Source organism: Rhamphochromis longiceps, linkage group LG19 (genome assembly GCF_057381845.1).
Source record: "Rhamphochromis longiceps isolate RC_006_pf linkage group LG19, R_longiceps_female_GT1.1, whole genome shotgun sequence".
Classification (NCBI taxonomy): Eukaryota; Metazoa; Chordata; class Actinopteri; order Cichliformes; family Cichlidae; genus Rhamphochromis; species Rhamphochromis longiceps.
This window is the reverse complement of record NC_140575.1, coordinates 11,373,828-11,399,272: the sequence shown is the minus strand read 5'-3', so window position 1 is coordinate 11,399,272 and position 25,445 is coordinate 11,373,828. Positions and strand designations below refer to the sequence as shown.

The window sequence follows — 25,445 nt, the reverse complement described above, 5'->3', positions numbered from 1 at the left end:
GGCTTCGCCTGGACTCACAACTTTTACCCACAGAGCCCATTAAAGATGGATGCAGCCGCCCTGATGTCACAGGTGGCCTTCGTTTTCCTGGAGGTTGCTGCTCGCGCTCACCTCCTGCTGTGTTTGGACGTTAGATTATTGGAGGCGAGCTGATAACAATGTCTGTAAAACAACAACCTTGTTTATTGAACAGTTATATCATTATGTGAAAGACTGAAAGGTCCAAAGCTGCTCCTGCACGTGGAGCGCTCTGGGATCCCTGTGACTCCTCCTCCTGGCTGTTCTGATCGGACCCCATTGGCTGAGACCTGGAGCTCACCAGACCTGGGTCCAGGTCGGGGCCCTGCGGTCCCTGTTCTGGGTTGGAAGTTGTCATCCTCATACGAGGTTTTCACACACATGTAAATAACGTATATAATCCACAGAAAGAGCCTAAAAGTGTGGATGAGGCAAGCTGTACAAAGCTTGTATATGAAGCAGTCCATTTACCGTCTACATAAGACTAGAAACGTTGGTGAAAGAATGGCTTGCTCAGTGAATTCCAGCGTGGTATCGTAATAGGATGTCACCTGTGCTCAGAGGTCACCGACTTTCTGGAGAGTCAATCGCTGCAGACCTCAAAGCTCATGTGACCTTCAGATGAGCTCAAGAACAGTGCGCAGAGAGCTTCATGAAACAAGTTTCCATCTAAGACTACTGCATTTGGAAATAAGTGTAGCTCAGCGTGCACCGTTATTGAATATACAGCAACAGTATTTCTGTATGACCTGTTAATGTGTGGTTTCGTGCCGTTTGCTTGGAGTAAAGGCCTTTAGAGCGACAACCTCCACCTTTCATTGGGGCGGTTCGCAGTTCAGTCGGCACCTGGAAGCTCAGAGCTGAAAGAGGGCAGAGCGCCCAGTCTGACCCGGGCTGCTCGACAGTGATGCGGACGCTGTACTGCTCTGTTGTGCAGAAGGCAAAGCTGCTGGTCGATCCGTGACCACAAGCCGTGGGCAGAGACCAAAAAACAAGCTCCAGGATAGACGCAGCAGAAATGAGCTGAACGATGTCTGAGCTCCGAGTTGACCGAGTCTGAGGAGGTGTGTCCTGTGCATGGCTGCAGAGATCTCTGTGTTTTTGCAGGAGATGCCGGTGAAGTTTTGTTGTTCTCAGAAGAGCTTGAGCAACACTGGATGTGTCAGAAGTCATGCAGTGGTGTCCTCAGTGGAGCTGCGTGACACAGAAGAGCTTCAGATCTTCTCTTTGCTGAATGTGCAGATGCTGTGACACGTCTCACTCTTATATCCTTCTCCTCCACATCAGCACGTCTCGGTGCCACAGACCTGGAAATCCCACATAACGTGATACTTGAGCGCCTCTTTTTTTCTCGGAGTTCAAAGGTCAGTGCGAGCTACAAGGCGGCTTTCTTTCCTTCTGCTGCCGCCTCAGATTCGGCGTCTTGCTTTTGTTCTGTGAGGCAGATGATTTCCAACACAGACTTGAACCCGCGGCCTCCGGCTGAAGGACGACATCTCTGCTCGCTGCATCCTGCTTAATAAGGAGCTTGTGTGGCGTTGCTGACATAATAATGGAGCACTGAGTCACTCCGGCTGATGAATGGATCCGACACCATCTGCCTCCTCCATCTACGACCATCTACTCGCATTCAGATGATTTACTTACCAATAAATTATGAAATTTTCAAACTTCCAAGATCAAACAAACTCGTAGATCAAAGCTGTTGTAGGCGATGTAGCTCGCTGAGCTGGGAGGGGAGGTTAAGATTCAGAAAACGAGAGGATGTGAACGCACGCAGGCGCACACGCGCACACACACGCACAGTTAGGGAAGTGCAAATGTCAGAAAGCTTTAGGCCATTAAAAGTGCAGCCTGCTGAAGAGTGATGCCTTTAAAGACAGCTGATCAGTCGCTGAGCTTTATCCTGTCGTGCGGCGTCCTGTGTGATGCAGAGGCCGCTATGAGCTGGCAGAATGAGTCATGCTGCAGATCCAGAGTGTGACTTCACCCACTGCCACTGTTCATGCACACACACACATGTGCAGCGAGGACACAAACACACACTGAACACACTCACCGGAGGGCCGAGAGTCTGCACTTCCTCTCTCTCTGACTCTTGGCGTCGGCCTCTCTGCCCTCAGCTGATGAATGAGGACATCGGAGCTGCTGTCACACACCACTGTGCTGTTATTCAGTAGTCTGATTACAGTTACTACTCTTCAGTTAGCTGCACAGCGGGGAATCGAAAAGTAAAAATAATTAGACATTCTTTTTTCCCTGAACACATCTGATTTCTGTTCGTGTGGAGGAGAAACGACAGCAGGTCGCTTTGGAGAGGAGACTTTATTTAAATTTTTATAAAACATAAAAAGAGCATCGCAGTAAAGATCACGCAAAAATACTTCAGCTTCTGGTGCGAGGGGAAAAAAATTCAGGATGTGCACCACTAGCTGACTAATCGTCGCTGTTGTCGCTCGTCGGTACCAGAATAAGGAGTCATTTAATCTTATCTTAAAATCTTAAAATTTTAATGGATGACCAACGACGGTGAAGTGTTACGCAGCCTCCTGCCACCAGATGGAGCAGCGTCGTTGCGACGGCGCTTCATGTGTTTGGGAACATTATTACAATCAGATCGCAGATACGCGAGAGCAGCGGAAATGAGGTGGACGAGCTCTGCCGTGCGATACGGCGAGGAGTTAAGTTATGGAGGCGGCCAGGGAAGATCCGCTGCTCCTCCACATGGAAAGGAGACTGTCGCTACCCGATCTGTACTGGAAACCCGATCGGTACCCCGCATGCGTGAAAGGTGTCTACTTCCGGTCGAAGCGTTTTACGATACTTACGGGTCAGAGTATCTGTTAAGATGTTAAGAATAATAAGTATCTCCTAAAATGTTTCCAATAATGAAACATTTCAATATAATGTAGACAAAAACGAAAAAAAAAGATCTTTACGGATCAGGACTCCCCGATCCTTACTGCGCATGTGCAAAGTCGGACCGTACATATCGGCTGTATCCCAATTCAGGGTCTGCAGCCTTAAAGTACGCAGCCTCAACGGTCCTCAAGGGCCGCGTACTCAAAGACCGCTAAGGCCGGAAGTGCGAGGCTTGTGAAATGGGACGGTCTAGCCTCCGTTGCGCTGCCCAGGTTGCCTAGCAACCATGATACTAACAGCTGGAAACTTTTCAGCTTTGTTTGACAGAAATGAAGGAGAAAATCTTTTGTTCATTTGTTTGTTTCTACATGATCTTTGATCATTCTCTGTAAGATTCAGCTCAGCTATTGAACGGCGTATATTTTAAAGTAAAGGCTTTAAAACCATGTTCGTACAAACGTCACTAATGTCACATAACTTTGCCGACATGTAGCCAACCGTAATGTTTTAATGTTCTTCGTTATTAAACATTTGCACATAAATAAGTGACATAATATTCAGTACTTAAAGTTTACTCTTCGGGCGCCCCTCATCCGCCGTTTTTTTTCGGCAAAATTATCCACACCCACCGCCGCGCTATGCATTCTGGGATATGTTGGGCCACGAAGTCTACACCGCCACGTCGTTAAAATTCAGGGAAATGAAGGACGCATTTCAGGGCTGTCACTACCCGATCCGTACCGGAAACCCGATCCGTACCCCGCATGCGCAAATCTTACGTCACTTCCTCTCTTTGCCAACATTGCGACATTCAATATATTTGAATGATACGGTTAGCGCCCAGTTAGCTCCTAGCATTTCTCAGCAGCTCTGCCTCCTTTTCGACTGCCCGGGACATTTAAACAATGGATAATCCGTATACAAAGAAATTCATGCTTTTCTCCTCAACAGAGAGCGTCCCCCGATTGAACAACAGCGCCGTAAAATAAGAAGAATGGCGCCAAATTACAGACTTATTAATATTGACTTAGCAATGTGTCACGTGAAGATTCATCAGCCAGATTAAGTGTTTACTGACAATTGACAGTGACAGCGGACATTATCATCACTATTCCAACAATCCTCTCCACACAGACAAGCATAAACACACTCGACTATCACTAAATCAAATTTAACACACGTTTGTAATGACGCTAATTCAGTTTACAATAGGGTTCATTCGCTCAGTCAGCAGGTGGCGGTATCCTCGTACACTGGGGAGTAAACTGCCATTAAACGAACAGAAGAAGAAGAAAACCCCTGCACATGCGCGGTACGGATCGGGTAGACCCGATTTGTACGGTCCGACTTTGCACATGCGCAGTAAGGATCGGGAGTCCCGATCTGTCACTATCTTTTTATTTTTTTGTTTTTGTCTACATTATATTGAAATACTTCATTATTGGAAACATTTTAAGAGATACTTATTATTCTTAACATCTTAACAGATACTCTGACCTGTAACTATCGTAAAACGCTTCGACCGGAAGTAGACACCTTTCGCGCATGCGGGGTACCGATCGGGTTTCCGGTACGGATCGGGTAGTGACAAGGGCCGCATTTCGAGCAGCCTTTGAATTGGGACAGCCTTCGTCGCGTCGCTGTGACGTAATCGGCCTTAAAATGGTAAATGGACTGATTCTTATATAGCGCTTTTCTACTCTCCCGGAGTACTCAAAGCGCTCTATATAACATGCCTCATTCACCCATTCACACCCACTCGTACAAGCACTTCTATACACAAGTGCAAACTAACCTGCATTCACACGCATTCACACTCCGATGAACAGAGGGCAATTTGGGGTTAGTATCTTGCCCAAGGATACTTGACATGCAGACTGGGGAAGCCAAGGATCGAACCACCGACCTTCCGATCAGTAGCTGATCTGCTCTACCACCTGAGCCACAGCCACCTCTTTAAGGCTGCAGACCCCGAATTGGGATACAGCCATCGGGCCTACCCGATCCGTACCGCGCATGTGCAGGGGTTTTCTTCTTCTTCTGTTCGTTTAATGGCAGTTTACTCCCCAGTGTACGAGAATACCGCCACCTGCTGACTGAGCGAATGAACCCTATTGTAAACTGAATTAGCGTCATTACAAACGTGTGTTAAATTTGATTTAGTGATAATCGAGTGTGTTTATGCTTGTCTGTGAGGAGAGGATTGTTGGAATAGTGATGATGATGTCCACTATCACTGTCAATTGTCAGTAAACACTTAATCTGGTTGATGAATCTTCACGTGACACATTACAAAGTCTGTATTCTTAACAAACTTTATAAAGACGCAGCTTTTACTTTGAAGCTGAACGTTCTTTGTTTCCAGTTTGCATTTATATTTATACAGCAGCACAACTGTAACAACTGTTACAAGAACTGTTACTGTTACAACAGTAACAGTTCTTCTAACATAAAGGCCCTACAGTAATACGGAGACACCCCAACCATCACATGACCCCTGAACTTGGCGACAGTGAGAAGAAAAAACTCCCTTTAACAGGAAGACGCCGCTGGCAGAATCGGCTATCTGATTGGTTGGGGGTGAGGCAAGGAAGCTGGGACAGAGTGGACGACTGTTCTGTGAGTAATTGGCGAGTTTTTCAGACAGGTTTGCGTCTTCCATGCAGACTACAGGTTACCATGGCAATCTGAGGTTTACCATGGCTGAGGGTTCGGTGCAGCACCCTCCCCGTGACCAACGCCAGGTGACGTCCAGGCTGACCTAGACAACGTCACACGAGTGCTTTTCATGTTGCGTCCGATCAGCGGCGGTTGTAATAACCTGGTGTCGTCCTCCATGTTGGCAGCCCTGTGAGCTAGGCTGCACTTTCACAACAGGTGTGAGCGTACGGCTGCAGCTACATAAACACAGCAAGGTGAAAACAACTGGCAGGAAGGCTTAAACGTGCCCTTCAGCACCGCAGAAGCTGACGGTGCATTACTGCGAGCTCGGCGGCGCGGAGGTGTAATGACGGAGGAAATGACAGCTACGTAGAAAGGTTACGATAATGACAAGTAAAGGTTAGAGCAATGATATCAAAGCCGGCTGCAGCTGCCGGGTCGCTGCAGTGATTATAGGGGTGTGTCTGTCTGACCCGCCAAGGTAGGTTTAACACACACACACAGACACACACGGGCACACGCACGCTGGCCGTGGGCCCAGGCAGCTGCACAGTGAGGGAGGGGAGCGAGGTTAGAGTCTCCGGTGGGAAGCACGGAGGGAAGGAAGTAGGAGACAGAGATGAAGGAGATGGGGGAGGGGCGGGGGCGGCGATGCTAATGAGGGAGACGGATGAGGAGCAGCCCGGGGTGGTGCTGAGCTGGAGTCTAACTCTCTGCTGACCACAGCGGGGACGAGAGAGGAGACGGAGGTCACCGTGAAGAAGAGGAGAGCCAGCCGAGCTGAGCTCATAGATTATCCAGCCTCAGCCCTTCATCACCTCTGCAGAGGAGACAGAGCCGTGCGCTAGGCCGACTCTCACCTGTAAACCGCACTGTTTGCTCAGCTTAGTCGGTAACGTGTTGCCAAAGTTACATCAAAGTGCAGCCAGGTTTGCAGTCAATCAGAAGCATCGAAATTTGGCCGGTCACCTGTTCAGGGTCGTGTTCTCGTGCTGTTTTCAGAGCAACTCTTCTTTTTAGGTCTTTGATTTAGAGATTCAGCTGCTTCAGATACTCAGCATCCATCTTTGTGTTTAAACACTAATACAGTATTTTACTAACACTACTGGTGGGTGTACGTCCGTCTGTCGGGTAGGGCTGTCACGATTACGTCGACTATCAAAATTGTCGACGACAAATTTAATAGTCGACGCGTCATTTGAAGCTTTGTAAGATCCTGAAAGACGCAGGAATAAGTAGTAGGATTTAAGAGTGTAATAACGGACTGCAACAGAAGGTGGCAGCACTGCATGTACAAGGATGCCAGCTGCCGTTAAACCCCAAAGAAGAAGAAGCTGTATCCGGTATCATTGCTGTGTCCAAATTCAGGCCGCATCCTTCGGAGGCCGCATTTGAAGGCCGATTACGTTACAGGGACGTGAGGAAGGCTGTCCAAATTCGAAGACTTCTCTAAATGCAGCCGACAAATGCATCCTACTTTCCCCAGATTTAGCACGGCTCAGCCAATTCCAGTTTCCAACAATGGCAGCAGTTTTAATATTACTCTTATTATTCTTTCTGGGTCACAAAATAAACGTTTAACATATTTTCAGGCGAGAATGTAGCTGTGTAAACCTCAAATATCTGCTCAGTTTATCAAGACACCACATATTTTCAAAAGCGCTTTTCGGAGACGTCTGTTACCCACTAGCTTGATAGCTAGCCGGGGGAAAGGCTCACTAGAGCCGGCGAGAGCAGCGGACTCCCGGCTTCAAACCCACCGCCGTCTTTCACTACTCAGGTTAAACATATATGAGTCACTTACAGTGTTGGGACTAACGCGTTATTAAGTAACGCGTTACAGTAACTACGTTATTATTGTGGTAACGAGCACGGTAACTAGTTATTATGCCAAAATCAGGAACGCGTTACTCGTTACTGGGATTTAGGCTCGTTATTCGTTAGTTCGTGTGTTGGCTATCGCGGAGCTTCCACAGATTCAATAACATTAGCAAGTGGTGGAGGCCAGCAGGTGGATGAGAGAAAGGGGACGCAGGAGGAGGAGAGACCCGAGGCGGCCGCCGGTCCAAGTGTGAACTGAACTTCAGGTAAGAAGTTATAACCTGCAGTCTCTCTGGGTCAGATATGAACCAAGTTTAGGTGGAGTTTATTTTCGTTGTGCTGACTTTTTTGTACTGCGTGCTAGCTAGCATGACGGGGTTTCTATACAGCTGGGTGGGTGCTGTGATGTTAATGATGTTGAACTTTATTTTGTTCATACGGTTAATTATTAGAGTTGCCAACCGTTCCCTAAAAAACAGAATCGTCTGGTATTCAGAGAAAATATTACGCGTTTCGTGTTGAGGTGAAAAGGAACAGTTTGTCCCGGACTTCAGCTACAATGAAAAAGACACAAAGCTGGAGTTATTCTGTCTTTACGCTGCACAGCTGCCTCTTCTCCTCTCATCCTCTCACCCTCCCTCTCCTGTTGCTACTTCAATCATGAAACTGATCAATGATCAGCTGATCGGCTTTTCTCTCTTGTTTGTTTATCACTTTGCGCCAGAAAGAGGAAACCAGCGGATGTCGCGGTAAACAACAGCAGCACGTTTGATCAGCTGTTGTTAGAATTTATTTAATATTAATTTCTAGTATCAGCTGATGTTTGCTGGAGCCACAGCTGTAAACCTGCTGGTCATGATGTCGGTTTGGATATGTGGTGAGAGGGAAACATGAAGATGAAACCAGGAGATGTCCTTACTGAATCATCAGAGCTGAACAGGTGATGGAGAAACAGGTTTACCTTTTAGGTGACATGAATGAGTTGAAGTTATGAACTGTTTCTGAGAGACAAATAACACCAGGATCCTTTTCTAAGTAGCTGACAGCTGGTAACTGTGCAGGGGCGGGTCTAGCAAAGTGTTGCCAGGGGTCCATGTAGGGCATTAACAGGGAAAGGGGGGCACAAGGAAATACTTTCTTATTCTCATTTAAAATGTCTCGCTTTTAATAAATAATTATCTGAGTCTTACAACAAACGATTGATAGATTGATGCATATATACCATCAGAACAGTGTACATCACTGTCACAACAGTGTTTATGTTCATTCAAAGGCTTTATGATTTTTTCCTATAATGGTGGGCCGGTCTCTAGTCAAAATGCCCGGGACGATTTTTTTTGTCCCAGTCCAGCCCTGTATGCAGCTCATCTGCAGTCTGGTGTTACCTACATCTTCCTATTCAGAAGGCAGAATTTCCGAGTTCTGAGTACAATCAAAGCACCACGACTGCAGTTTTTGTGTTGGATGTAAAAAGCGAACATGACACATCAACGACGGTCCAGGCGTGGGATTTCTCTCGTGGAAAATATGCACATTATCTTTTCCTTTGGTAGGTGGCACAGTGCACTTGTGGCAAATAAGCAAGCTAGAAGACTGGCAATCTGGCTGGGTATCCAGTTAGCAACACATTAACAAGAGAAGTCTGAGTAAAACCAAAGTTACTTTCCCTAGTAACTAGTTACTTTGAAAGTAACGAGTAACTTGAAGTAACTGAGTTACTTTTGGTGGAAGTAACTAGTAATGTAACTAAGTTACTAATTTAAAGTAACTTACCCAACACTGGTCACTTAGATAACTTAAAAATGTTATTGTTTGGCTTTTTTAGTATTTTATTTGTTCCTGAGTAAATCGGTTTGGCTGAGATTAAAGTTATAGTTTTTACACAGCTGAATAAACGTCAAGCAGACAACTGATTATCAGAAGTGTGAGATGCTCGAGAATTTACTCCGGTGTCCCGTTATATTTTAGATAGCAAGGAGTTTATTAAACTTCACCGAAACAATCTGCAAATTTCATTAAAATTTAATAAACTATCATCTTGTCTTTATTTTTAGTTAGCACAGACCTTAAACACTTAAAGCTGTAAGCTAATGATGGTTATATAAGAGCAGATGCTGCTGGTGCAATAAGCTGTACGTTTTATGTCCAATGGATGATGATTTGATTAGTCGACTATCAAAATAATCGTTTGTGGCGGCGCTACTGTCGGTCTGTGCAGCCTCTCAGGTGTCCTCATGCTCCCTGCAGCGACGCTGAGCCAGGCCAAGTGCAAAACTAGTGAAAAACAGAAAAGATGAGGAGGGAAAGTTTCCAGTGTCCTTCACCTGTGAAACATTTCTGTTTTGTGGTCGTCTCACTGTGTCCGCCTGTGGTTCATGTCATTAACACCAAAGCCCCCCTCTGCTACTGCACTGACCACATCAACACGGCAGAGGTTTAACGATGCTGGGAGTCTTTCCTGCTCAGTCAGTGCAGCTCCTGGAAGCAAAAACGATGTCAGTACCTCCCTTAGCTTTAGTAGAAGTCCTCTCGTCTCCCTTTGCTGGTTCTCCTCCAGTGTGTCAGAACAGCAGGAGACGGGTCGGTGACTCCATCCCATAATGTCTGAAATCCCAGTTCAGGTGTTTTCCTCCTGTTCTTCTCTCTGTCACGCCTCAGGATGTTCCAACACAGGTATGTCTCACCCTGTGAGGTGAAATAGATCATTAAGCTCGATAATGCAAAATACACAGAATAGAAATGTTTTATAAATGTAGTAAAGCAGTGACGTTCAGCATGGCAGGGCGGTGGGAGGGATTTAAACATGACTGGCCCGTTACATCGCGTGTCTGAGAGTTTCAATATCTGCTGCTCGCTGTGTTTAAAGCTTTGCTCCGACTTCCTCTGCCACCTCCATCAATGATTTGGGATTGGCACTACAGGGCCACCGTAGGGAGGACTGTGATGGCGCTGTGCAGTCAGTAAAGAGAAGCCGGAGGTTTCTTCCTGTTAAAAGGGAGTTTTTCCTTCCCACTGTCCCCAAAGTGCTTGTTCAGAGGGGCTCGTTTGATTGTTGGCATTTCTGTATTAATGTAACCTTACGTTTAAAGTCGGGTCTGTGTGTTGTTTAGTTTTCTGTGCCCGGCTGTGAGACTCAGTCCATGAGCAGCTTTGCTAAAGTGTGACGTGCTCACAGCTTACACCTGCACTGCTGGCATGCACGTCGCTGCGAGCTACAGAAAGACATCAGTGTTTCCAGTATTCAGGTTGATTTTCATCTATGAAGACTGTGTGTGGAAGATTAATGATGCTTTGCCAGCCATGAGGCCTGTCAGGTCGTCAGCGGCGCTCTGGGGTGGCCGTGTGCTGTCCGTCGCTGCTTGTGCCTCAGACCTGATGCAGAGCTCTCTGATGCTCCTGCAGCATCGCCGGGGTAACAACTAAACCTTCAAACGCCGTCCGGCAGCGCGTTTGTCCATCAGTGGCTGATTTGACCCACAGGAGCGTCTCCGGGAGTGTCGGGCTGCATCCCGCCGCGTCTCTGTGAAGAGACAAAATGGCTGCTGCGTGAAGTTGAGTAACCAAACTCGACGTCCTTCAGCTCGAGGGCGGAAAGCGTCCCCTGGTTCGAGTGTCTGCAGACCAGCTACACAGGCATCAAAGCACCTTTTTCTCTTTTAGCATATCACGAATGTTTTTTTATTTCCCACCCCCTCTGTGTAATCCGACATGCAGGGGCTTAATTGAAGCAGTGCTGCAGCTGCGTTAAGCAAAGCCGGTGCGAGGAAGCCTTTTTATGTCTGCCTCGCCTGGAGGCTTCTGGGTCTTGCGAGAGAACGAGTGGGCGTTCGTTTGTTCATCAGGCTTTGTTATGCCGGATTTTTTAAAACTCACTAAAGGATGGGCGCAGTGAACTTCCGATCTTCAACGCAATTAAGGAGCCTCACCCCTTTTAAACTCGCGACGAGACTAATTATGAGTGTGTGTGAGGGGAGTGTGAGTAAGTGGGAGTTTGGGTGAGGCGTTGTAATACTGCTGAAGTCAGAATCATTCATAATTAGAGTTAATAAAAGTGTTTTCATGTTATATTTGAAGCCACGATGTGCAGAGATGGCCTCATCAGTGCTGATGCAAACTGACATCAGAGCTCAGCCTCTTAAACGTTCTCTCCTTCATCCTCTTTCTTTGCTCTGATTTCTGCTGTAAGCACGTTTAAACGTGCCAAGCTGCAGTTCCTCTGACGTCCACTGGAGGCTCCAGAGGTGAGGCAGTCCCCACAGACGCTCGTGTCAAACCCACCGTGCAGGCGGGACGTCACACGTCACTCAGGTCAAAGAAGCTGGACCACCGTTCAGTGTGTGACTGGTCTTTCCTCCATCGGCGGGGTCAGACCGACGTTTGCCGTGACTCCACTCCGCGACCTGCTCGCTCTCATCACGGCTTCGCTCTGGCATTCGGGCCAGTGACAGTGTCTGAGCATGAAGTTATAGTTATGTAAATCCTGAGGTTTGGCTCCTTGTAATGCATGTTTCTGCATTTTTGCTCCTCCCTCTCCTTCTGGCCCAGAAAGACCTGCACAGAGCAGAAAGACAAATATCACCAGAGTTTAGCTTAAAAGAGCCACAAAAACATTTATTTATCTGTTAAACCAAACATCCAAAACAGCGCTGTCAGCCGGGATTTAACACAAACAGGAGCTCACACCTCTATTAGCACGATGAACCCCACACCAGCCATGCTATTGGTCAGATAAGTAAGACCACGCCCCTAATTATCCAAACTTAATATGATATAAACAGGTGTTACAAAGGAGTGAATTCTCTATAGAGACCAACCAGTTTGTGTATCAGGCTGTAAAGATCTAACATGGGAGTCTACGGGGCTGACTCACTGCTGGCGCCCCAGCTGGACGATAGAGGAACTGCAGGTCCAGGGTTTGGTTTTTCACGCGCCATAAAGTGAAGAAAACATTGAAAAACAAACCCCTCCAATATGTGGGGCCACACTAAAGGTCATTTACTTCCTGCGGTCTCTTCCCCTCCTCACGCAGACACCGTCTTCCTCTCGCATCCCGTGGCGGTGAGCGGCGTGCTGTAGCGTGCTGCAGGAAGTGTGTGCGTGTGTGTGACTGACTGCAGCTGCTTTTGGCCATCCAGGCTGCCTCCTCGTTTTCAGCTTCATTTCCCGCCCTAATGAAGATTCAGAGGCAGCGCAGCAACTGGCACAGGAAGGAGAAGAGGAAGCGGTGACGGGAGGAGGAGGAGGGCAGGCAGGAGTGAGAGTCAGATGAAGGGGAAGGAGGCGAGGAGGAGAAGGGAAGTGGTGATGAAGGCTGTGATAAAGAGAGCAGCCCTCTCGCTGCCTCTCTCTCCTAATTAGCTCGCCGGCTGTGATGAATGGCGCAGCACTTAGGATCCAATCGGCGAGCCGACCTTGTCATGCGTGTTGATGGGGTGGGGTGACTCTGCGCCCCACCCCCTCCCAGCACATACTCTTACCTATTGTACCTCCTCCTGTGGAAGCAGATGCTGATATCTGGGCATGTGTGCACTCGTGTTCTCGGCCTTAATGACCCCCCCCACACACACACACACACACACACACACACACACACACACACACACACACACCTGAGCTCATATGGTCACTTTCACTCTGCAGTGTTAAAGTCACAGCAGGATCAGCTCAGGGTGACTCATGCAGTGTTTCAGTGTCTCTGCTGCAGGATGGAAAACATCCACAAGCGTCTTCTGGAGATGAGCTGATTTAACCTTTGACCTTTAAGGTCTTTGTCATGTCACATGAATTCAGAGGTGCAGTCATGAGTCGTCCTGCTGCTCAGCAACGCAGGTGGAGTCATGTTTAGGTATTTGACCTCCTGTCATCTTCACCAGGCTGACACTGAAACAATCTAAATGGCACTTTTAGAGGGAACAAGCACGTTTGGTGAACTGTGCCTTTAAAACAAAGTCTCCAACAGTCTCTGAGTACAAAAGGTCATCGAATCCTCTCGAGCCGCCCGGTCCTTCCAGAACCTTCTTGAAGTTCTTTGTTCTGAGCTGCATTATATTCTGTCTGATGTCGGTTCTCCTCCCTCAGCTTCCTCTCCCTGTTTTGTGCAACAGTTATTCTGACTTATTTCTGACGCCTCGTGTCTCGTCACCCCTGCAGAGCAGTAAGAACTGGCGCGCCGCGGTGGATCTGACGGCCCGGATGCTGACGGCTCACGGTCAGGGATACGGCAAGGCCGGCCAGCCGACCTCCCACACCACCGACTCGCTGCAGGTAAGACGCCTCACTGGTTCCCGATGGCATGAATCCCGTGTTCGCTGACATCAGTCGAGTCTGCGTCAGTCTGAGATACTTTTGTTGTTTGCTTTGTCCTCATCTCATACGTTTTACTGCCATATTTTCCCCGTGTGTTTGTGGAGCTCCATCCAGAAGATGGATGGCTGCACGAGCTCATTAAGAGGCCACCCTCGTGCTCGGCTCTGTGAATTAATTAGCCGTGTCGCTGCCTCATGCCACATATCACAGTTAGTTTTATGTTCTTAAACATCCGGCTCACTTTAGTGCAGGAGTTGGAGTCCTCGTGTTCCAGGGGTTTCTCACATGTTGTGTTGCATGGATGTGCACATGTTAGAAACATGGCAGCAACTGTTTTTCTGTTCATAGATCTGTGTGATGTCGCAAAGAGGGAATAGTCCCGCCCACCCTTATGTTTAAACCTCCTATCCGGTTGTTCAGTGATGACGTGACGAATCCTACTTCCGGGCCTAAAGTAGTCTGCGTTTAATATGGCTTTTGTGTTGTTAACATGTTTAATGTTATGTATTTTCTTCTATTTGATCTCAAAAAGCTCCTAAAACAGTCAGTGATCCCTGTTGACCTCCCTCGTCTTTTATTACCGCTAATCATTTATTTAAGCTCAGTTTTTAAAACCTTAGGATGTAACTACAGCCCAGCCCATGCAGCAGTATATGAATGACTAACCTCGTATTGTGGATGGATTATCTCAGTTGTTCTCCTGGCTGAAGTTTGGTCCTTTTACAGCATCCTGCCATGCGATTACATTTGTTCCTGACCACCGAGAACACTCACATTAACTTTTATCGAGTGGAAAAAAGGTTAGCTTGTTTATATTATGCTAACATAGCTGTGTCGCTAGCGGTCACGTAGCACATCATTATATACCAGCTAGCCCAACTTCAGTAACCCTACAAACGTCACTGCTGTTTAGTTTTCTGTCTTCATTTATGCTGGAAGTGATAACAGAGCTGTACGTTTGAATTTGTTTCCAAAACCCCGCAGTCATGCTATATTATATTTAGATAGAAGCTAGCGAGCTAACTCCCTGCTAACTTCTAACTCCGTTAAATGTCATAAATTCCGTTTTCATGGATGCCTGGATGTTAAACTCAATTGTTACACCTGGTAGAGCAGAACGCTGATCATTTTATTAAAGATGAAAGACTTTAGACAGTTTTTCAACTCTCAGTAATGCCATAGTGATCGTTTGATATATGGACCTGCAGCGGAGTTTAGACCCAGACACGGCTAGTGACGTCAGACTGAACAACCGGATAGCCAGTCGTCTTCAAAGGGGCGGGGCTACAATGACTTCTTTGACCTGTTGGCCTGCGCTAAGGCTTATTTTGAACTGTGAATCATGCAAAGCTCCTCAAGTTGAGTGGACAGCAGTCCTGTTTAAATGTGCTGCAGGTTCTAATAAAACACACGTGACCATCAACGCTGACAAAAGGTTCAGACGCTTTTCACGCGTTTGAGGGTTTTTTCATTTCCAAAATATGTAATACAGGTCACGCTGAAATGGTCCGACACAGAATTAGAGCCACAGGGAGAGAGCACACTGTGGGAGAACTGTCTTTTTAAAACAACGTTTTTAAGACTCCCTGAATAAAAATGGCCACAAAGGTCACAGTCTTCATCCCGAGGCCGCCAGTCCTTCCCGAAGTCTTCTTGAAGTTCTGAACAGTTGACCTCGTGCCACCGTCCTAACTCCAGCACGCCGCCTCAGCCGGGTCGAGAGGGAGCAGCGTGTCTGCAGGGGTTACACATGCCGCTCGCGACCTTCTGGATCTTTCCGTGGCGAGGCGGTCCATCTTCCAGCTCGAGCGGCTCAGGGTGCAGCATGAGCCCTGGCTTCTGTCCAGCAGCTGAGAGAATCCAGTGCCCTCCAGATGTGGAACAGCAGCCTCCACTCAGACTGCAGCCTGAGGTGGAAGCACTGATGTGTTGATGAAGTAAAATGCTGCATGTATTCATACATTCAAAAGGTTCTTGGTGAGCCTTTCACAATAAAAGCCCTCAACATACACATTGTGACAGCTGTGCAGAGGAAACTGTGGATAATCATAGAGGACATTATGTCTTAGTCGTGCCTGTAGTTTAACTCAGGAGTGTGGGTTTCATCTGCACAGCAGGACAGCTGAATGTCACAGTGTGGGTCTCTGTGTAATGTAGTTTACCAACTCACACAGTGTGTGTGTGTGTGTGTGTTGCAGCTCTGGTTTGTGCGGCTTGCTCTGCTCACCAAGCTGGGCCTTTTCCAAAATGCCGAGCTGGAGTTTGAACCCTTCGGCAACCTGGATCAGCCGGACCTCTACTACGAGTACTACCCCACTGTGTACCCAGGCAGGAAAGGTATGGACACACACACACAGCGTTGTATCCCGATGTTCCTCGTGGTGTTTTCTGGGTCATACAAGAAGAATAAATCTGACTAGACTTAAATATTTATTTAAAAAAGTCTGTAATCACACCGTCATGGAGTAAACACAGCTCCAACTTTCACACGTATGAAACTGGGTCGAGAAATGACGTCCGCAGCCCATCGCACAGACGTCGTTACCGCCTTTACGTGACAGCAGCCAACCAGGTGAGTCTGCGGTGACGCTCGCATTATTTCCGCTGCTGCTATTGATCATAGATCAGAGGCTCGAGCAGAGCCCGCTGCGTGTTGCGTGTTCTGTCCATGAGCTGCTCGCTGAGGCCTCTGAAGGCTGAACGGCAGTGTTCATGACGGCGCTGAGAGGCTGCTCTGCGAGCGTTGAATGCGTTATTAGGCTGCTGGCTGCTCTACGACAGGATTTAGCATTTTACCCACATTTTTTTTTTTTTTTTTTTTTTTTGTAGGAATGCACCAGCGTATCCACCACTGTCCTATTAAATATTCAGAGGAAAGTTGGTGCCAGGAGCTTGATATCAGCCTGTATCATCGAGAAGCTCCAACAACTCCACTTGTCTCCAGCAGCTCTTTGGTTTTGTTTTTCCTCTTTTTACACTGCATGAATTGCTCTCTAATGTATTCCCATTACTTTGGATCTGCTTCGCCCCTCGGGCTACCGCAGTGTGAAGGCAGCACACATCACACAGACACACACACACCCTTACATAAAAAACACTTGAAGCTACACTGCACAGCTCTCTGAAGAGCACCGATTGACTTTCCATTGCTCAATATTAAACGCTTTGTGCCCTGCTAAGGTGCTCTCAGACAAACTGGCATGAGTTGTGTTGCCTGGCATCACAAGTCGAACAATTCTCCGCTTGCATCGACTATCTATTCAGAGACGCCCGGTCTGCGCAGCAGCGAGCGAGCGCTCGGGGAAGGAGCAGAGGTCCTCCGTTGGGTACGGGCGTGAAAAGCTGAGTCCAGTTTGGGCTGAGAGACATCGGAACCTGCACACAGTTACTGCAGCTGGTTCAGAAGGAGAGGTCCCACCTGACCCGCTCACAGTCAGCTGTTTGTGCTTTTTGTTATATTCATACTATGAATATTTTCAGACTAGCAGACCTCCAAGTGTGCAGGGCCCGGTTCAAATTTGGTGCTTTTTCAATTGTGTTATTTTTCCCCTCCCAGCGTTGGAGCTTTGAGAGACACAGTGAGACATTTAGCAGTCTAAAGGCGAACTCTGTGTTCTGATAATTCACTGAAGAAAAACGTCAAACTTCTGGCTTAAATTTTCATGGCTCGTATCGCCGTGCGGGACACAGAACACGTAGCAGTATTGTGCTTTTCAAAATAAAAGCATTAGGATTCCAGAGACATTGTTTCTTCTGAAGGCTTTTATTGTGATAGGATGTTTCTATCCTGTTTGTCTTCAGTTCTCGGGTCGTTGTCCTCAGCACCTTCAGCTGTCTTGCCTCGATGTTAGTTCCTACCTGCTCCTGCTCACCAGTACATGTCAACTCCACAGTGTTGGCACCTTGGCTGCTGCCATGTTGTGTTTTTGTTTCCAGAAGTGACCATATTTGGAAAGAGGCCGTATTATTGGTCAGATTAAAAAGGCTCTGACAGCACAAACACAGCCCAGAGGTTCAGCAAGCAGCTACAGACACCTTTGTTGCCATTCACCTACAAGTCAAAGAGGCCACGCCCCCTAATGATGTCTACTATCCTGACCAATCAGGCTGTTTATTTTAACATGGGCATCTCTGGGGACTGACTCACTGCTGCCTCTGCTGGATGTTAGAGGAACTGCAGGCTCTGGTTTAATCCTCATGCTCATATTTCCTTCATTATGAAGGATGCTGCTATTACTAATGAAAGTAAAAGCCATAAATTAAATCTGCTGAAAATGACTGACACCCCGGGAGACGAAGAATAATGAATCGCAGAGTCGTCGAGGTCCCGTCACCGTGACGATAAAACCCTATAACGCAGGGCGGGGGCAGAGCAGAGAGAGTGTCGAGTTGGAGCAGATAGATGAGGAGAGATGGAAGGTGAGATAGAGACGGGCAGCGATGGACCAGGCTTTCACATCTGATGGCTGATATCAAAGAGGCGCTGATCAAAGCCCGGGGACTCACCTGAATATAGGCTCTTCCTCAGGGGCGCGTGTGTGTGTCTGTGTGTGTGTGTCTGTGTGTGTGATGTCGAGGCAGAGAGATGAGTGATGGAGCTGAGCAGCGCACAGAGAGAGCGAGATGAGAGGGTTTAATAAGCAGCCATACGTAGCTCGGTGCCATCTGTAGGTTCCTGCCTCCAGGGCTGTGTGCAGTCTGTGTGTGGGTGGATGGCTTTATATTCTCATCCTTCTCCCGCTCTCCTTCCTGCTCTGTCCTCATCCCACCTTGTTTCTTATTCCCTCCCTCCATCCTGTCCAGGCTCCATGGTGCCGTTTTCCATGCGGCTGCTGCACGCCGAGCTCCCACAGTACCTGGCTAAGCCCCAGGAGGCCCTGGACCGCCTGCACCACCTCAAAACCGTCTGCCTCACCGTTAGTGCTAACGCGCACACACACACACACACACACACACACACACACACACACACACACACACTGTAGTATTCACACAATAAAAGCACACACCCACGCAGAAGCACATTAGCTGTACAAATCCTGAAGCCCACCTGTGTAAACACACAGGTATGGCAGGATTTTGGAGTTCTTGAATATGCAGATTGTAACACACAGAAGTGCTGGCACTCAACCAGATCTCACACACTCACACAGACACACACTCACACAGACACAGACACACACAGGCACACACAGACCATCCTGAAGTTTTAGCCCCTCCCCCCTGCTTCCTGTTCCTCACAGATTCTGGAGAACCTGGAGACGGGCTCAGCCGAGGACGGCAGCATGATCACCTTAATGCAGGAGAACAGACAAGGTAAGCTCACTGTGAGCTGGCCGCAGTCCCAGAATGCATCACACTGTGGGAGGAGAGTGAGGTCACGGGCCCCCACCGGTAACACACACACACACACACACACACACACACACACACCTGGTGCAGGACTGCAGCATAGCTCAGCCTCTCAAACACACCGATGCGGCGCTCTGTAGGTGTTTCTGCCTGCGCTGAATACCAAACGGCTTCTTTCCCGGCCGCGTGGATCCATACCGATCACTCCCGACCAATCCGCTCACACCTGCTCTGCCACGCCAGGGAGACGGGTGGAAACCCACGCCTGACTTAATGTGCACTCTGGTGTGTGTGTGTGGCTGTTTCAGGAAGTTTTCCAGTCTGAGCATGAGCAGTGGCGTTCGCCACGGCGTGTTTTTAAAAGCAGTCGCGTCCTCTGTCTCTCCTCTCCCCGCCCACGCCAACAGTCAATAACGCCGGGCCTCGCCTTCGCACATGAGACCCCTGCTGAGTGATTAGCTCTTCTCCCCAACACACACACACACACACACACACACACACACACACACACACACACACACACACACACACCATGAATAGTAATAGGCACATGAGCTCTTCCACTCTGTGCCGCAGTGTGTTTGTCTTAAAATAAACCCCGCTGTATTGGGGGGGGGGGGGGTATAGGGATGCCAACCCCCCCCCCCCCCCCCCCCAAAAAAAACCCCTCTTCTTCTTCTTCTCTCCCTGTTTGCAGCGTCTCTAAAGCTGTGGAGGTCTCGCCTCAGCCGGGTCATGTACTCAATGGCCAACTGCCTGCTGCTGATGAAGGTAGGTGCGTGTGCGCGTGTGCGTGTGCGTTTGTGTCAGAGATCTCTGATGCCAGCCTGCTGGAGGATTCACAGTGAAATCCCCTCAGACTGACCACTAATTGGATTCTTGGTCAGTGAGTGAGCGAGCGTGGGTGAGAGAGGTGGGGTAGAGACACAGTGCCATCTAGTGGTCGCAGCTCAGATTACACCACCCTGTTCAGATTACATTAGCTTAAATTTAAACACGCAGAGTTCCGACTCTGAATGAATAAAGATTTTATTTTATTCACGTTTAAGCTCCAACCAGGTCATGTGACATTCAGAGCCTGACATCAGCGTCATGAAGGCTTTGTTAACGAGGGCGCGGCGTTCATCAAGTTTAAGCCTTTAACGCTTATATCTGTTTATCTGACACTATTTTTGTGTATGTTCACGTCTTTCTGTATACAGTCGTCTTCTGCTGTGGGACACGCCGCGGCGAGTCATCTTCGTCACAGCTGTTCTCAGCACGCTGTCTCCGCCATGTTTGACAGTGTGATCTTGCAGACTGCTGTGTATCGATTTCAAACTTAATCCGTCTCCAGTTTTAAACTTTTGGTGATTTAGAAACGTGCTCATGAGCAGCACGCCGCCTCCGCAGGTCGTTTCCAGCACACGCCCTCCCCCCTCCCCTCTCTGACCCCTCTGTTGCCCGCTCAGCGCTCCAGTCGCCACGTGAGCGATGTGGAGGTGGACGGAGGGTCACTCCGCCTGCTATTACTCCATATGTTTGATTAATGCTCTCTCTCTCCACACCTAAGCTCTGCTCTTTCTTTACCCTGCTCGCCCTCCACCTGTCTCCGCCACCCACCACTCCCCTCCGTCACTCTGTGTCCTCTCTGTTCTGTCTGTCCTCAGGACTACGTTCTGGCTGTGGACACCTATCACTCCATCATCCAGTACCAACCCCAGCAGAGAGCGCAGCTGCTCAGCGGCATCGGACGCATCTTCCTACAGGTCTGCACGTCTGTACTCCACCCTGCTACACCACCCTCTGTTACTCCAACCATTTAAAGGGGACATGTCACACATAAAGGCTCATTTACATCAGTGAGCTCAACAGCTGCAACTGTGAAGCTGGAGTTAAGAAGTTTTATAAAAACACACAGACACACACACACACACACACAGACACACACACACACTCACAGAGACTCACACACTCACTCACAGACACACTCACACTCACAGACACACACACACTCACTCACAGACACACTCACAGACACACACACACTCACAGACACACACACACTCACACACACACACACACACACACACACTCACACTCACAGACACACTCACAGACACACACTCACACACACACACACACACACACACACTCACACTCACAGACACACTCACAGAGACTCACACACTCACTCACAGACACAGACACACACACACTCACAGACACACACACACACACACACACTCACTCACAGACACACTCACACACTCACTCACAGACACACTCACAGAGACTCACACACTCACTCACAGACACACACTCACTCACAGACACACACACACTCACAGACACACACTCACAGAGACTCACACACACACTCACTCACAGACACAGACACACACACACTCACACTCACAGACACAGAGACTCACACACTCACTCACAGACACAGACACACACACACTCACAGACACACTCACAGACACACACACTCACTCACAGACACACTCACAGAGACTCACACACTCACTCACAGACACACTCACACTCACAGACACACACACACTCACTCACAGACACACTCACAGACACACACTCACTCACAGACACACTCACAGACACACACACACTCACAGACACACACTCACACACACACACACTCACACACACACTCACAGACACACTCACAGAGACTCACACACACACTCACTCACAGACACAGACACACTCACAGACACACACTCACACACACACTCACACACACACACACTCACACACACACTCACAGACACACTCACAGAGACTCACACACACACACACTCACAGACACACTCACAGAGACTCACACACACACTCACTCACACACTCACTCACACACTCACTCACAGAGACTCACTCACACACTCACTCACACACTCACTCACAGAGACTCACTCACACACTCACTCACAGACACACACACACTCACTCACACACTCACTCACAGAGACTCACACACACACTCACTCACAGACACACACACAGACACACACTCACACACACACTCACAGACACACTCACAGAGACTCACACACTCACTCACAGACACAGACACACACACACTCACAGACACACACTCACACACACTCACTCACAGACACACTCACAGAGACTCACACACACACTCACTCACAGACACACACACACTCACTCACACACTCACTCACAGACACACACACACTCACAGACACACACACACTCACAGACACACACACACTCACAGACACACTCACAGACACACACACTCACAGACACACTCACAGACACACACACACACTCTCACTCACTCACAGACACACACACACACACTCTCACTCACTCACAGACACACACACAGGTCGGGGCTAACATGCTGTTCCTCTCGCACAGATCGGAGACGTTAAAACTGCAGAGCGATACTTCCAGGACGTGGAGAAGTGCAGCCCGGTGAAAGGCAGCCAGCAGGCTCTCGCCACATGCGTGTTAATGAACAGGTACCTGCATGCGTGTGTGTGTCTGTGTTTCATTTAGCGCCTCGTGCAGCGTGTGAACTTCATGCCTCAGCGGCGTGCGATTTCGAGGAGGTCGAACGTCTGTGCCGACCCGACTCCCTCACACGCCGATGCTCGCCTCGCAGACCTGCAGAGCTGCTGTAAACTAGAGCGGTCTCGTACTTCCTGTGATCGTCTGCGTCCGTTTATTTATTTGGCAAATGACAAACTGAAGTCACATCACTTCCCCCGGGTTCGAGCATGCACACAGTCAGTATCTATAATTTGGCATCTTAATCAATATTAATCATATCGTGGTTCCTATTTTTCAGCTTTTTCACTTCTATCTTAGCATTGAAATATCATTTTGATCAATGGATGATTAATGAAAGGCCTTTTGTAATGTCTGTAGCGCCCCCTGGGGGTTGTTGCTGTTTAATCAGGCTGTGATGAGGCTGGTTGCTCTGAGAATAAATGTGATTGGTCCTGAACAGAGCCCCTCCCCTTTTTTATTTTCTTAATGATTTTCACTTTGGTGTCAAAACTTGTTGCAAGTTTCATTTTTTGAGGTGTTGAAAGAGTTTTGAAAAGCAGTGATTTTGTGGCAGCGGTTGGTTTAGTTGCTGCTGAGCTCGTCTGTGTTCAGGGATTCACCTGAACGCAGGTAAACCCGTTTAAACCTGTTTGAACGCTCGACGCAGGTTGGAAGGGTTTGAAATGTGTTTCCTGCTTTCAGGGCTTTCGTCCACCTCAGTCAGAACAACTACGCCGAAGCACACGCCTCCTTCATCGAAGTGCTAAAGATCGACCCAAAGAACCCCGTGGTAGGTACCGCCGCCATCCTCCAAACGGTCCCCAGAGCAGTGCACAGAGTGGGTCAGGCCGCCTCTGTGGGCTCAAACTGTGCTCGTGAATATTTTGTACTTGTAAATCAAAGTTGAGAACTGAGTTTTGTAACCTTGTAACCCAAAATATCCGAATATTTTATGTTTGTGCATCTGTAGATGAGAGTGTGTGTTTAAAAAATATTTACACGAGTTACAAATTGTTTTATGAAAGTCTGCTGACAGGAACAAAGCAAAACACTGCGTGTGAAACTCCCTGCTTCTGTGTGAGTTTCAGCTTACACTACGAATTCTTCCTTTCAGCTGATTGGTCAATGTCATGTCAATTACAGATGTAACAATCCAATCAGAGAACAGATGGGTTTGGCTGTTGGTGGGGTACTTTATTGACCAATCAGCTGAAAGGAAGAATTCGTAGTGTAAGCTGAAACTCACACAGAAGCAGGGAGTTTCACACGCAGTGTTTTGCTTTTTTCCTGTCAGCAGACTTTAATAAAACAATTTGTAACTCGTGTAAATATTTTTTTTAAACACACACTCTCATCTACAGATGCACAAACATAAAATATTCGGATATTTTGGGTTACGAGGTTACAAAATATTTATGAGCACAATTTGAGCCCATATTCCTCCACAGTGACGTCATCACATACACTGACTGCAGTCATTACAGTGGTGAGGTTACTTTTGCACACAGGCAGGCCGCTGTGGATCACTTTGTTTCTACGTCATCGTTTCAAACTGCACTTTGTCTTTACTCGGGTCACCTGAGACTTTAATATGTGTAATATTGAAGTTTGATGATCAGTGTGGCAGATACGTCACGTGTCACAAACATCGTCAGTGACGATGATGATGAAGATCAGTAATAAAATCACAGTAAAATGTCATTTTTTTGAGCTGCACTCATGTCCTTGTATCATAACCATCACTCTGTATTATTAGCTTATGATAAAGTGTCACCAGCAGAGGGCGCCAAACAACCACAGCCAAGCTGGTGACTGAGCAGGTTCCTGTAGGAACTAGTTTCTTCATACTGGCTGCATCCTGCAGCCGTATCACTCCTCAGGAGGAAGTGTGTGTCTACTCTGGCTCATGTGACAGGAAGGAAACATTAAATGTGTCGGCCATTAGAAACAAAATAGTTTTGTGCTGCTCAGAGCAGCCAGTCAGAAGACTTAAAGTGGGAGGAGCTAAAGTGTCTTGTCTCAGACTGTTACACCGGTGCGTGCACAGTTAAACCCTCCTCTTCCTCCGTGTGTTCGCAGGCCAACAACAACGCGGCGGTGTGCCTGCTCTACCTGGGCCGCCTGAAGGAGTCGCTGGGCCAGCTGGAGGGCCTGGTGCAGCAGGACCCGGCGCAGTACCTGCACGAGAGCGTCCTCTTCAACCTGACCACCATGTACGAGCTGGAGTCATCCCGCAGCACGCAGAAGAAGCAGGCGCTGCTGGAGGCCGTCGCCTGCCGGGAGGGCGACAGCTTCAACACGCAGTGCCTCAAGCTGGTCTGAGAGGAGGAGCAGCTTAGTTTGACCTCCCAGACACAAAACAGCGAGTTTTATTGTCACGAAACAGATGAAGGGCACCCAATCATCATCATCCTCACAATAACCCACAGGAGCAAAGCCTGCAGCAGCGTCCTCCAGCGCAGCACAACCGCAACCCGAAAATCGTGTCCTCATGGCCTCCCTCTGACTGCTGAATCACACCAGAGCCAGTCTGCGTCTCCAGGTTCAACACACAGCTGTTCAAAAACAACAGATCTGAGCTGCAGGAAGGAAGCTCGCTGGTTTCCATTTGTAGTCCATTTAACTGGACTACAAACTGGCCAACCATGTTTGAGTCGAGGGTTAAAGAGGGAACAAATTTACTGAAGCACAGACAGCAGAGACCCGCTCTTTTATTAGTCGGGGCAGGAAGAATTTTCAAAATAAAAGCCCCAGTGCAGAGCAAAGTCCAGGATAAAAGCCCACATCGGTGTTTCCCTGGTCAGACAGCAGGACGGCTTCATGTTTCACACATTTTAACTTAAACTGGGTCCAGTTTAATTCAGCTTTATCCCAGCTCGCCTTTTAATTTGTAGTAAAGT

At 48.2% G+C, this 25,445-nt stretch overlaps 1 protein-coding gene across 2 annotated transcripts in view; it reads left to right on the top strand.

The window, feature by feature from the left end:
* trappc12 (trafficking protein particle complex subunit 12) overlaps positions 1 to 25,391 on the top strand; it is a 30,025-nt gene extending 4,634 nt beyond the window's left edge. For both annotated transcript variants that reach the window (XM_085390604.1, XM_085390605.1), the window contains exons 4-12: positions 13,513 to 13,626; positions 15,867 to 16,005; positions 18,472 to 18,584; positions 18,912 to 18,984; positions 19,718 to 19,791; positions 20,670 to 20,768; positions 22,411 to 22,514; positions 23,248 to 23,335; positions 24,625 to 25,391. In XM_085390604.1, the coding sequence (XP_085246730.1) occupies positions 13,513 to 13,626; positions 15,867 to 16,005; positions 18,472 to 18,584; positions 18,912 to 18,984; positions 19,718 to 19,791; positions 20,670 to 20,768; positions 22,411 to 22,514; positions 23,248 to 23,335; positions 24,625 to 24,867 (1,047 nt within the window). In that variant the 3' untranslated portion in view covers positions 24,868 to 25,391. The remainder of the gene's footprint in view (positions 1 to 13,512; positions 13,627 to 15,866; positions 16,006 to 18,471; positions 18,585 to 18,911; positions 18,985 to 19,717; positions 19,792 to 20,669; positions 20,769 to 22,410; positions 22,515 to 23,247; positions 23,336 to 24,624) is intronic.
* Positions 25,392 to 25,445: the final 54 nt, after the last annotated feature.